The 15,065-nt window shown below is 34.3% G+C and overlaps 1 protein-coding gene across 2 annotated transcripts in view; it reads right to left on the bottom strand.

Annotated features, from left to right (window-relative positions):
* LOC136031663 (cell division cycle and apoptosis regulator protein 1-like) overlaps window positions 1–15,065 on the bottom strand; it is an 82,054-nt gene that overhangs the window by 50,370 nt on the left and 16,619 nt on the right. Inside the window, exons 2-6 of one of the 2 annotated variants that reach the window (XM_065711335.1) lie at window positions 14,679–14,761; window positions 12,903–12,991; window positions 9,530–9,719; window positions 5,422–5,594; window positions 2,682–2,907 (exon numbers count right to left, since the gene is read on the bottom strand). In XM_065711335.1, the coding sequence (XP_065567407.1) occupies window positions 2,682–2,907; window positions 5,422–5,594; window positions 9,530–9,719; window positions 12,903–12,991; window positions 14,679–14,761 (761 nt within the window). The remainder of the gene's footprint in view (window positions 1–2,681; window positions 2,908–5,421; window positions 5,595–9,529; window positions 9,720–12,902; window positions 12,992–14,678; window positions 14,762–15,065) is intronic. The other variant, XM_065711336.1, reaches the window with a different exon arrangement.

Below are 15,065 nucleotides of genomic sequence, written 5' to 3'. Positions count from 1 at the left end.
ATGTTTAACATGTAATCTTGAAATGTTTATGTTTATCTATGTCTATGTTTATCATGTTTAACAAGTAATGTTGTGCTATTTTTTACTGCTATGTTTAACATGTAATGTTTTTGCAACTGTAAATTAGCCAAGAGCTACGAAAGTAGTGTAATAAACCATTCCTTCTCTCTTTCTTTTCACCCCCCCCCCCTAAAAAAAAATATAAAATTATGCATGTAAGTGATTCATAAAAATATTATTCTAGAAATAAGAATTGACACCAAAAACGACAAAAATCATTACTGATAACTCGAAAAAAAGTCAATACTAAAATGTGTTTCTGCATAATCTCTATATTTAATACAAAGGCCTTCCCTATTAATTAGATAGTTTAATTAGGTATTAATTAGGGTATAATACAGATAAAACGATCAGGAAAAGATCTTTAAATTCTTGTTAAATGGACTTCCCTGTTTCAGCTTCTAAATGGCAGAGCTATTAATAAGGAAGAAATGGCATTGCGTATTTTGACCTTTTCTCTGAGCAAACTGTCTTCAGCATAACCTGAACACAATATAGACTCCCCTAATCAAAGACGTTGTTTATAAATAAAACAAAGCAGAAAGAATTTGTTCTTTCAAGTTAACGAAAAAATTGAATAAACAGCTTTTAAAAAATAATTTAAACAAAAAATTTGTTTTTAAGAAATTTGTATATCTAAAAAAGATATTTTCCTATTTTGGTCAAACCATCTCTATAATATACGTTGACAGGTGTTAATAATAATTTAACAAATAGACCTAAGGATCGTTAAGTTCGATTCCCAGGCATCTTGCTTGACAATAATCTTTCGTTCAAGCATCATATTGACCATATTAAAATGAAAGTCTCCAGGAGCCTCGGAATCCTTAGAAAATTCAAGTATATATTTCCAGGGTCGATTCATAGAATCTTGTTCTGCAGCCTAGTTCAGTCTTATGTTTCATATTATTCTGTTATTTGGACGTCAACTTTTCCCTTGTCTCTGAAGCCACTTTCAAAACTTTATGATAAAGCAAGGACTCTTATTCAGGAAACTAACCAATTTTCACTTTAACTCTTGCTTGATTTGAAATCTCTCAATTTTTTCTTGTTCTTCTTTCATTTTTTTTATAGTTGCACGGCCATCTCCCTGCTGTCCTATGTAATAACATATCTTTTGTTTTTGATCAATCGACTTATCATCTCCGCACTTCCAACAATTTACTGGTTCTTCACACTCCGTCAGTGACGTCTAACTTCAACCCTTCGACAGCTTGCAACAGGATCTGGAACACATTCCCAGAGTTCGTACGAAGCTGTCACTCATTTGTTATGTTCAAAAATTATGTTAGAGATTTTCATGCTAATAAATAATTTTGTTTTTTTTTTTATTCCGGTTTCCCTTGGAGTTGATGTCTCTGGATTGAGTTGAATATTTAATTGAGTTGGTGAAATCATGTGCTACCCCCTAGCTAGCTTGTCATTTTTGGGGATTAAGGTGGACGACTCAATTTTGTTTTTGATTATGTTTAGATTCTCTGTGTTGGTATTTTTTCTCCCCAGTTCTTTCCCGGCCATGGAGCCTTATGGAGGAGATTGTCTTGAAGTAATTTTTTTATTTATGAATTTTATTGTTAAATCAAGAACTCAGAACTCAAATAACGTGTTATACATGCATAAACAAGTTCGTAAATCCCTATTCATATTATTAATATTATTAACTTGGTCATTGACTTAAAACACACACAAAACTCAATCTTAAAACTTAATTAAGCAGGATTGTTAGTCATATTTATCTAACCATTCCAATTTATTTTGTACTGGGTCTGTATACCTTCTTACTCCATAAGGTTTACGAAACAAAAATAGTGAATGAATTTAACATTTGCATGGTACAGCTTTGGACTGTAGACATCAAATTTCATTTTAATATTTTACTTTATTTTCCCTCTTAAAGATAGGGTTTTATCAATGTATAATTAAATTAACGATACTTCTTCACTTTTTTATGGGGAGGGGGAATTAAGTAGTGTCAATACACTTTGTATCTGTAAAAAAAATCGAGCAAGAAGAGGGACCCTCCTTAGTCTTTCCTTTAGCTGAATACATACATTCGGCATCCAATGGTTATATTCAATGAATAATACTACCCGGAATATAATCATGAATATACGTAATAATATTATTCACTTAATAAGATTAGATAGCAAAAAAGAAATCCTCTCAGACAAAGACCAATGATTTCGCTTTATGGAGACAAAAGAGGAGGGGAATGAGTCCAGCAGACTTTTTTGTTTGAACTGGGGGGGGGAGAGTAAGTAACTTTCATACAAAAGATATAAAATCAAAATCCTCCACCCTCTCTCATAAATAGAATCATATAAAATTTGTGACCGAACAAAGCAAAAAGTCTAAAAAAACACTACTGTAGAATATTTGATAGTGCAGGTGTAAACAGTCGCATGTGACCATAATAGCTAAGTTTATATCTTGGATAACACTTTTAAGGATAGGCAAGCTTACAGGAAAGGTACCTTACGACAAAGATGCAATACAGGAAATATAATGAACGAAAAATGTCAAAGACATGGAAAATAAATGAAAATTATAGAAAAAGCCATTGAATGCCTCAAAATGGGTGAGGGAAGAGTTGGGGAAGTTGAAATTCTCTTTCGTCTTACCTTAGCTGAATATTTATAGTCGGCGTCCAGTGGATGTGTTTCAGTCGGGTCAAATCCAACTGGTTCAACTTCCTTGTTGAATATATGAAAGCTGGACAAATGATCCAAGCCGAGAGGCTTCTCAAATGAAAATGACTCTTGCCATCTAGACTTGGTGAAAAAGAAATCCGACGGAACGTAAAGGAAGGGATAACGATGTCGGAGATCCGTCACACTGGACAAAGAACTGGAAAAAAAATATTTACATACATTAAAACCGACAAGAATTTCCCAAGGTAAGATTATGGAAACTGGCTTTTACATAATATTCTAAATTTGATAAATAACTAATAAAAATAATTCTTGAAAGCAAAAATTTGCTGATTCATCAGCTTTTATACTATAACATTACGAATAATTATATCAATCATCCCATCCCAGTTTTCTCCTCCACTTCCCCGGTTATAAGCGGCGTTCCACAGGGAACCATCCTTGGGCCAACGTTGTTCAGCATATATATTAACGACTGTACAACTTATCTATGCAACCTTTTAACATTATATGCTGACGACTGTAAGCTCATTGGGCCTGCTGAAACTGAAGAAGAAAGAGCCTGCATTCAGCTGGACCTTGACAGGCTATCCTCTTGGTCATCAACTTGGGCCCTACAATTCAATGCAACGGAATGCAAGGTACTGCACTTAGGGCACAATAACCCCCACCATCCCTACCATATAGGGAGTGATCATTTGGAAGCAGTTGCCGAGGAAAGAGACTTAGGCGTCATTGTGGACAAAGATTTAAAATTCCACAGCCACACTCAGGCTCAGGTTGCAAAAGCTAATCGAGCTCTCGGACTCATTAAGCGCTCTTTTGTAACCAGAAAGTCATGTGTGGTTATAAAACTTTATAAATCCCTTGTCCGTCCCCACCTTGAATTTGGCTTGACTTTGGCATTTCCCCAAAATAAAATGGACACAAGAGCCCTTGAAAGTGTCCAAAGGAGAGCAACCAAACTGGTCCGTGGCTTAAATAATGTCCCTTACCAGGATCGCCTAGGATCTCTGAGACTTCCAACCCTCACCTATCGAAGATATAGAGGAGATGTGATCATGGTATGCAAAATTTTCAAATCCGGTCACCTGAACCAGATCTTCACCCCCTCTTTGGCTAACAATTCAAGCGGTCACAGTCTTAAGCTTCACCTGCCTGGATGTGGGAGAAGGGAACGACGTGGTTTCTTTTCCATTCGGGTGGTCCCCCTCTGGAATAGCCTATCCGAGTCTACCATCCAAGCTGAGACTCCTTACTCCTTCAAGGCTGGAGTCGACAGGGACTGGGAGAGGGCCGAGTGGAGGCTGGACTGGGAAGCTAAGCCAACATAATTACATCACTCACCACCAGCGAGAACTACAGGAGGATCTACCACCTTATCTCGCTGGCAAATGCGATTTAAGGTATTTAAGGTATTTTCTTTGAATTTTTCTTCTCTTTTCAAGGAGTCACCAGACGCACACTGTTAGTGGCGTAAATAGTTTATCCAATCTCTTTAATTTCCAAAAATTATAATCTTATAATTAACCTAATTCTTACAAATTAATCTTACAATTAATTCTTATTAACCATTCTCTATGGAAATAAACCAAAAAATTCACCAGCGACTAGCGTTTAAATAACAGTTTCAAAATCTGGCCATACTTAAAAACGGTTATAAACCAAAGGATTATAATACAAAAAAAAGAGAAACAACAAACTGAAAAAAAGAAACAATAATACAAATCAAATTAGTCAATGTTTCTGTTGAAAGCCTGACTCAGCAACAAAAAGAATACTGGAAAAGAAACTGGAAAGAATAAAAGGAAGCAGCAAAAGAAAAGAAAAAACAGCAAAAGAGTAATATCTTAAATCGATTCAAAGGGAAAATTTACGTGCTAATATAAGGTGACATAGATATAAATCTGATAGAAAAACAATATAAAGTAATAATCGAACAAACTACTTTATTATTTGGAACAAACTAGCAATAGTTTCAAGACCCCTGAGCCCAATTCAAAGTCCAAAATCCCATACCCTTATCGAAAATCCCAACCTTCGAAATATTGCACTATGGGCAACTTCCAAGGATCCCTAAAGAGACTTTTTAAAGGAAGAAAAAATTATCAAATCAATGAAATTAATAATAAAAAAAAGTACAGTTATTTAGACTACAATAACAATATAAATGAACAATCAAAATTTAAAAATAATAGCCCACAGCTGGCGAGCTTATCACAAGCTGACCAGTTGGAGACTGACGTAAATTGCATGATTTTGATGTCATCAACTACAACACTACACCATCCCCCCTCCCCATTATAGTAGGTTTGGAATAAATAAAATATCAAAAGCAATATGTAAAAAAGGAAACGGATAGAAATACTATGAATTATTTTTAACGATTTTGAGTCTCATAAAAAAAAAGTTTTCTTTTGTATGCCTCAGGGGCACCAAAGGGGGAGTGAGGGGTTGATTGCGCCCCTAGATTTTGAAAAAACCCCTTTTTTGGCATTTTCGTTAAAAAAAAAGAAATTCAAATTGCCCTCCCTCCAATTTTGAAAAATATTTATATATCTTTATCAATGGCCACAGACAAAAAAAAACTATCTTTAATGAAAAATCAAATTTTTCTCTTGGGGGAGGAGTCAGAGGGGTGAGGGTGATAAAATTTCAGTCATCTAAACCTTTTCCCACTATGTGCTGAAATTCAAAAAAAAATACTTACAGATCAGAGCTGTATTTTGGCGTGACAACCATATACTTGGGAGCCCTAGGACGACGGCGGGGAGGTGAGGAGCTCGTACCTTTCCTTGGACTACGACTACGCTTCCTTTGAGCCGGTTCGACTGCCCCCTTCTCAACGCGCCTGTCTTCACGCTTTCTTGGCTCTCGGCCCACCTGGAATAGTTTGAATGAAAATTTATAATTTAAATTTTAATTCACCTGGTGGGTATGGTCTTCCCCCGGAAAATTTCAAAATTGAAGGGTCAAATGACGCATTTTTAGGCCGTTTAGAACTTTTAATTTAACTCTAAAGATTTATAGAACAAAAACTATAGTTTGACTCGAGTCAATTTTATTGATTATAAAATAAGAAGATTTTTGAGACATCAGAATGGTTTTCTTGCATTTAGATATTATATCTGAACCTTTGAGCATAATAATTTAAATGTTGAAAGCTGATTACCTTTCAATTTCAAGTACGGAAAGATTTTTGCTTGTAAATTGGTTGACTGTGAAAATAATTAAACGACACAAATAGTTTATAAAATAAATAAACAACAACATAAAACAACATAAAAATAAATAAACAACACAAATATACTCAAATAGTTTAATGCAATACGTAATTGTAGCTTTAGATAACGGTTTAGGAAATTGTTACTTGTGTTGCATTGCAACTGTAATTCTTTGGTCGAGATTGCTGCAACACCTAACGGGACATTGGCACCGATTCTTAGTTTTCTATCAATGCCCACTTTGGTATTTGCTTCATCTTCATTTTGTGGGACTATTGTGGATAGATATCTAAACATGCGCAACATTTTAGTAAAACAATTTTATAGCCATAAAACAAAAAATTTTTTGTAAAAGGTTGCTCTTAATTTCTAATGGTAAAATTCTATACTCATTATGCTATGTAATATTCAACATGGATTTTCCATACATTGTTTTTTCCATACATGGATTTTCCATACATTGTAAATTGGGTGACTGTGAAAATAAATAAACAACACAAATAGACTCAAATAGTTTAACCCAACATGTAGTTGTATCCTTAGAAAACGGTTCAACAACAAAAAGCGAATTCAGAGCCACTGTACATTTTTCAAAAGTAATCCTGACCAGTTGCCAAGAAAGTATACATGAAATCTCTCTATTTTAATATTATCTAAAACAGCAGCAGGTTTTATGTGGTGAGACCCCCATTGATTAGATTAAAGATTTCAATATGAACAACTACTTTCATTCCTTTATTAAAACCGACAAAAACAAGGAGCCAAGGAATGCAGCAACAAAGACAAGAACGAAGAGAGGAGTGAATATGAGAACAAAGCAATTCAGGAAGGAAGGAGCAAAGCGATGATAACAGGAAAGAGCATCAATAAAGGAGGGAAGAAATACAGCAACAAAGACAGGTATAAACACATGAGCAAATCTTAAAAACGACATGAGCCTTTCAGATTTTAAGTAGGTTAGTCGGAATACCAAGAAGCAATCTTATTATGATATACAACGGAAAATTAAATCAAAATGATTCATGGTCAATGACAAACATGGTAAAAAAAAAGTAAATGAACAAATGGCAGAAAAGTCGATTAAGTGTAAAAGTAAGTTAATTTAAATAAATACCTGAATTTTGACTTGTTAGAAACCAATTTTATTTATCCCAATTACATTTGTCCCATTTATCCTAGGTAAATAAGTCCTCACTACACGAACTGTGTCGTTTTTCGGGTTATTCGAGTTTTTCAGGGAGAACAAGAGGCCTAACCACATTTAACAGAGTAACATAGCATCTGGTCTAATCTGTCCATGTTATTTCAATTAATACAAGGTTAAGATACAACATCTGTGACCACAGAAGATTTTTTTTTACCAAATTCAGTACTTATTTACATCTTTTGGTATCCAAGTTTTCAAGCAGATTCATTACCCCCTTGCATATTGTCCCCTATTTCCCTGTATTCACAAGGGTTGTACAAAAGTCATTACTGTCAGCTATGTCTGGATGTTAAAGAAATACACATCTGATTTAGGCAGCTTTTATTAAATATAACATTTGGACTTGGTTCAGAAGATGATTATATTTACTTGACATAGACACTCAACTTTTAGGGATCTACAAACAAGAGAACTATAATCAAAATAACAAGTTTTTATGGTATTTTTCTGCTAAACAATCTTAAAGCTTTAATTCAATTATTCATCTATTTATAATCTTACTTATTAACATTGTGTTTCTTTTATTTCTTTATTTAATAGCAGCTGTTTATGTTAACATTTTTCATTTTATCCATAGAGTCGGAGGACCAAGCTCCACTCTTTGAAATGAAAGAAAGACAGTTTTTTTACAATCTTTTTGCAAAAATGATTTTAATTTAATAGGATATTTTAATAAAAAGTGCGACACTAGATTCTAGAAGTCCTTAGATTCTAGATCTCCTGGTGGTGCTGATCTCTGTTCCTTGGCCCAGACATCCCATAGTCTTGCACACACTTCCTGCTTATCTTCCCCTGATTTCTCTAGTAACCCATTCCCAGCAGGGTCGACCCCGGCTAAGCTTATAGAGCCAAACCACTGACCCGCATCCCAAACCAAGTAACCAGCAAGACTCGAACCACTATCCTTAAGTACATAAGGCAAATGCCGATGATTCCAGTGAGTGTGCTTTTTCGACATACAAAGATAGTTAGTGAAAAAAGCAGCACAATTTCAAGATAAAAGATATGTGTATTACTTAGAAAGGAGGTAAAATTAATCACAAAATTAACCAGCCAGCATTGAAAACTGATTAGCAATGACTCTTCAGCGCTGTAGATAAGATATTTACTTCGAGAAATTACTATCACAAGCCCCCGAGGGCTAAATTCGAATTCTGGAGTCATAAAAACCAAACCGAGCAGCAATAAAAAATCAAGAAAACTCAAAACCTGACAAACAATGCCAAAATAACCATAACAGACGAAAAAAAGATTACTTAATCAAATGATTAATATGGTAATATATATAATTACCATGGCAGCCTGTACCATGGATTAACTAGTACTAAAAACTAGCGATATTGACAGAGCAGCATTACCCAATAGAAGTATAAAAATTCTAAACATGCCAATTTGTTTTAAACAAAATTTAATTTAGAGGGCTAGTTCAATTGGACCTTCTCCCAGTAGTTAGCAATGGCTGTTCAGTAAAGTAACAAGGGTTACCTGTGCACTAAAAACTAGCACCACAGAGCAGCAATACCCAGTAGAAGAATTAAAATTCTAAATATGCCAATTTATTCTAAAAAAATTAATTTAGAGGTCTATAATTTAGGGGTTTTAGGTCATTTACTCGGATCTTTTATCCAAGTTCATCAAGTGATATCAATTGAGAACAACTTAGCCTCCCAAACTAAAAAGAAAACATAATGGACAGGATATGGTTATCCTTTACAGTAGCCCATCCCCTTAAGGCAAAATATACACAAATATTCCTATGTGACCCTTTAGAATAAGTAGTTTTTTAGCAAGCATTTTGCATTTTAGTACTCATAAATTATACCTTGAACTTCATTTTTTTAGGCTCTGGAAGATAGTCAACAAGTCAATTCTAGACAGAAAAAACAACAAAACAACAACAACAATAAAAACAAAACAACATTATGTCTAGCATTAAGATAACAAAAACAAAAAACAAAACATTAGAAGGAAAATGTGGTATGCTTTTCTTTCTAATGTTTAAACGTCTGAAAACGTCAAGATAGAAAACATGAAACCCTCTCAATTGAATGAATGAATAATTTATTCAAACTTTTGAAGTCATATAAATAAAGCACTATAAATAAATAATATATAAATAAATGCTGCTTGCAAGAAGTTCATTTTCCTGAGACACATCTTTCGCGCTTAGCTCGGCTGTAAAGTATTTTTGTTGATAATATGATATGATTTTCGGTTTCTTTTTATTTCATAAATGCTCTGTAAAAACTATCAGAAGTTTGTTTTGCTACCCTAAGGATACAATTTTAGGTACATATTCTAATCAGACAATGATTCAAGAGGAAGGGACCTGTATTAGGTCTTTTCCCCATTCTCGGTGTGCAGATATATCAAAAATAATCTCTTACTGTATCCTTAGCTGGTGCGTCCTTGGGTAAAGTTCTTCCGCCTCTTCGATCTTCTTCTCTAGAGCGGTTTCTCGCAGGAGCAGGTAATGATATGACCCGTCTCGCTTGCCAACTCGGCTGCATAGCCGGATTGAAACTTGCCTCCGCTTGCACACGCAGTCCCACACGTGGTCGAAAGCCAAAAACGGTACTAAGGGAAAACAAAGACATAATGAAATCATACATGCCAGCCAATTAACACCGGAAATGACATTTAGTATGCTTGAAAAATAAATGATGTAGTAGCCACATGATCACTTTTTTTTTGCAAGGGGGGTCATTTAGATTGATCTAGAGGGGGTATCTAAATCCCTAAAAATTTTGCAGAATTGGTAGTAACATAGTTTTTCTTCTGCTTGAATGCTTGGACCTTAGTTTGAGTCAGGTCCATAGGGGATGAAAGTACACAATTGCTAAAAAATCTGCCATATATCTACTCTGGTGGAGGGTGGGAAGGACTAGACTTCATATATTTTGTCGTATTTGCAACTTTAGGCATTTTTTTTCCAGATGGAGAGGTCTAAATAAAGTCCCTCCCTACTGTCATATGGCCTTGTGTCTTGGATCTTGTATGGGAAAATGTTTTAAAACATATGAATAATACACAGATCTTCAATACACATAATGAAATTAAAAAACGGTTTACTTTTAGCGAAAGAAAAAAGCAGCGTTGAAACTTTAAGCAAACAGATATTATCCTATGAAAGAGGAGCTACCACCCCATAAACCCTTATGCTTTAAGCTTGAGTGCAACATATATTTTATCGAGTGTATATATTTATCAAGGGTATATATTTGGAAAATGTAATACAATATAAATAAATATATCTTTAATCACGTCACAGATCCAGCGACAACTGTTATAAATATCCCCAAAATTGCAAACTTACCTGCTTCATGTCGAACCATTGCTTCTTGAAGGACATCTGGGGTTTGAATATATTTTATCAAGAGTATGATCAACATTATAATGTTGTGAAGCGTTACTGTAAAAAGTGGGGCCCCTATTTCAAGGGGAGATAAGCAGAAATTGGACAAATCCTGTTTTTAAAGCATGCCCCAGAGCCCTTCCATTTCTGTGCAGCTATGAAGCCATGTCAAGGATGTTTCTATAATATGTGAGAGGATGTAGCATTAACTGAGGAGGGGGGACTTCGTATATTTTACCGAATCGATACACGATTTCTGCCAAATTTTCTACTGAAATTAGGAATTTTACAAAATGTCTGCTAATATTTTTCGTCATAAGTAACTTTGGATGTACCGAAGTTACTTTTCTGTGTTAATAGATTACCAGCCTAATCTATACTATTATAGGGTGAGCTTATTTTGCCAAACAAGCAAAAGACAAGTATTAAAACAAGCTTTGTGGCATATACTGTTGTCAAGTTAAGTTGTCCTACTTGTCAGATAACAAATCTCAAGCGTACCACAGACTATTGGTAAGAAAATATTGGCCTAGCAAAAGTATTGACTGACAAGAATAAATCAGCGTAAATAATATTAAAGCCAATTAGTTACAATTAGATATCAACAAAATAAAAATAATAAAAAATGAACGTAAATTATGGTGTCTGACTAATCCTCCCCCCCCCCCTCTTCGCAGACAAATACCACTCTGAAAATTTTCTACATATGGAAAGAAGGGATTTTGGAGTATTGTGGCTATATTCGAAAATTCAGATAGAATATATTGTTTAGAATATCCTATAGGATTTATTTTTATTTCTTTCAATTCTCTTTTTTCTGAGTTTTTGGTTGCTGGGAGTTGAGTTATCACAGCAGGGTAAAAAAAAGAGTTCAAGAAATTAATTTGGTTGCTCATTTGAAATAAGAAGTTATACCCTTCTTAAATTTGATTGGCTTTGTTTCTCAGCTTCTTTGTGCCCCATATCCTCGAAAATAGGCAAAATAGAATTATTCACCTCAAAACCTTCTCCTCTCCATTGTGCCCAAAGCAAAACAACAGCAGCAAAACCCTACCTTTTTAAGTTTAGTATGTTTCCACAAAAGAAAGCTTAACTTATTCTCTGTAATTTATTCAAACCGATAAGCTATTTCTTCCCTACAAAAGCATAATGGGGCAAAATCTGTCCTAAGTGCTGAAGTTGAAATATTCAATTTGATATTTACATGCATATAGACAAAGTGTCAACCTAGCTAAGAAAAAAAAGGAATAAGTTGTTCCTACTGAAGTTGAAATATCCAACTTGATATTTAAATGTGTATAAAGAAGATGTCTACCTAGCGAAAAAGTCATAAGTCATTCCAACTGAAGTTAAAAAATTCAATTTCATATTTAAATGTGTACAGACAAAGTGTCTACAAAGTTAACAAGAGCCAAGAGCTCATATGCCACTTGTGACAAGGTCGGAACCTAAAATTAGACTCGGTACTCTGGTTTCCAAGATTTCCATTTCCCCCTTCCACTCCCCCCAACGCCCCCGATCCTAATTGAAAATAGAGCATGTGAGACATGACATCTTTCGATATATCAAGTTTCATTAAGATCCAATCGACCATTCATGAGATAATCATACCTTATTTTTCATGATTTCCCCTCCCTCCAGTCCCCCCTCCCCAGATAGTCGAATTGGGGAAAAAACTATTATTAAGTCAATTTGTGCAAGTCCCTGATACGCCTACCAATTTTCACCATCCTAGCATGTCCAGAAGCACCAAACTTGCCAAAACACTGGACCCCCCCCCACCTCCAACTCCCCAAAAAGAGCGGATTCGATCCGGCTATGTCAATCACGTATCTAGGACATGTGCTTATTCTTCCCATCAAGTTTCATCCCGATCTCTCCACTCTAAGCGTTTTCCAAGATTTCTGGTTTCCCCCTCTAACTCCCCCCTATGTCAACTTCTAAATATCAAATTTCATTAAGATTCGATCACCCATTTGTAAGATAAAAATACCTCATTTTTTATTTTTCCGAATTAATCGTCCTTCCACTTCTCCCAGGATGGTTGAATCAGGGAAGCAACTATTTCTAATTTAATCTAGTCTGGTCCCTGATACACCTGCCAACTTTCATTGTCCTAGCTTATCTGGAAGTGCCCAAACTAGAAAAACTGGGACGAACAGACAGACAGAAATTGCAATTGTTATATGTCATTTGGTAAATACCAAGTACCATAAAAAGTCCTATGACATTCTAACCACCCACACCAAGGAAAAACAAGACAAAATAGTAAAAACCAAAAAGCCAGAAATAAAAACTGAAAAGCGATAAGAAGAAGACAATTATTAATAGAACATTACAAAATATAGCATGCAAAATCTTAATTTAATGTACTAAAACTCAAAGAATACAGGAAGTTTACTTACTCCATAGAAAAGTAGACTTCATCATCAATCATTCCATAATCCGGTTGAAGCTTTGTAATTACACCTTGTCTTGTGTACTGGCCAGTTAGCTAGTGATTAATAAATTACATAACTACATGAACAGACATACAACATTAAAACAATTTGAGGTTCATGATGTGACCAATGGCAGGTCCATTCACCTTAAATCACTGTCTGATTAGAATATATACCTAAAACTGATTACATTACAGTTCAGCACTACATACAAACCCTTTTCCTCTTACTATAATTACTTATGGAACATTTAAACTAATTCATATGATGAAAAACACTATAGGTTAAACTTAATTGATCAGTATTCATTTTAAAAAAATATTCTTTTTCTTCTCATTGTTTGCTTGAAGTTGTAAAATTTTCAACCAAGAAGTTATTCTCACCTTTGACATTTCAGATGATATAGGAAGTCTTAGACAGAGTAATCTGCCTATGATACAAAACTTTTCAAGGGTAAAGTACAACTTTTGACCTGCACACAAGGTTCATAGCTTACATGATGTTTGCAAAGTGTTCCATAAACTATATGCTGCTATATTTGTGACCAGTTAGACAAAACTCACAGAAATTTCCTGTAGCAAACAATTCAAATTTACGAATTCAATTTACTACATATTCAAATTTAGGAATTCATTTTCTTTTTAACAAAAGCCAGCAATCCACTTTCTTTTTTTAAATTTTTCCACTGAATTTATAATTCCTATGCCAAAAAGAAAAACAGGCGACCTTTTTTGTCATCAAAAGATGACAAGGTGTTGACATGTCATTATTTTCAAGTCAAACACCCATGAAAACAAATCAATGTTAACAGAAAATCCAACTAAATGACAAAATTCCTTGTTCTGCCAACAGAGATACTAATCCAAACAAGACAATAATTGACTTAATTAAAAGATTTTGCATCACTCTGGGCAAACAATTACTAACGAAAAATTGCATGAAAACCTTATAAACATCTACATGCTTTTTATTGGCATCTTTTGAGAGGTCTATTAGAAAGCTTCCATAGGTTATTTATTACACAGTACATTTTGCTAAATTTTAGAGGGCTGTCTTACATGTCTCACAAACTTTTTGGTGACAAAAATATTAATTAAGTCATTCCTCATTTGATTAACATAATATCAATTACTAACAAGCAAGATGGTCTCTGGAAAATCCCAGAAGATAATTGAACAAGGATATGCTACAAGTCAAGCTTTAATTAAATCTTGAGCTGACCTTCTGAAGTCTTTTCATGGGCCAATTCAGTTCTTCTTTTTATTACTTCCCATTAGAAACTCCAATACAGCTAAAAAGGCATTATTTTTGCAGTCAAGCGAACCAGGAAACCTTCAGACTGAATTTGCAATTTGTTTGGCTATTTATTTATTTAAAAAAAGCTAAAGTGTAAAGCAAAAGCTTGCTATAACAAATATATATAGAACCCAAAATAACAATCTAAAGAAAAAAAAATAGTTCATCTAACTTCACTTCTAACTAAGATTGTAACTTGAATGTTCTAGTTTTTTTAAGGCTAGCAAAAGACAGTCCTTGGTTAAAGAAATAAAATTAGAAAAGTAATTATTAAGCAGTCATAGGATCAAACATGTTAACCAAAAAAGACTCCTTATGAAAATAATCAAGTAGGTTAAAACGTTGCTTTTCAAATTTACAACCCACCTCCCCTTGGTTTCAAACCTGTAGTTGCTCATGCATAAGATAGATTAAGCATCTAGGATACATAATGAAGTTTCTTACTGCTCTTTCTCTTCTTGGAGGTGAACGTCCTCTTCTTGGTGCTTGGTAGTTCTGTCCTGCCATATTATCATACCCAAAATTACCTTGAAGAAATTAAATTTAAAAATTAAACAAACTTTAGGTAGTTTCTGAACCAAAAATTGTCTTGAAGAGATCAAATTTACAAACTAAAACAGAGTTGTGGAGTGACAGAAATAATGTAACACCCTTTTGAATTGGAGTTATGGAAACACATAAAGGGTAGAGTCAAACCAAGTTCATTTAACTTTTACTAAAGTGGCAATGATAAACAAAATTAATAATGTAGGCTAATTATAGTGAATAGGAATTGATTGCACCATACTAATGAAGTACTAGTACAGTTCAGTTCTTGCAGTTACAGTGTTG

The sequence above is a fragment of the Artemia franciscana genome, chromosome 10 (genome assembly GCF_032884065.1).
Source record: "Artemia franciscana chromosome 10, ASM3288406v1, whole genome shotgun sequence".
Lineage (NCBI taxonomy): Eukaryota > Metazoa > Arthropoda > Branchiopoda > Anostraca > Artemiidae > Artemia > Artemia franciscana.
This window is presented reverse-complemented; position numbering and strand designations above follow the sequence as displayed.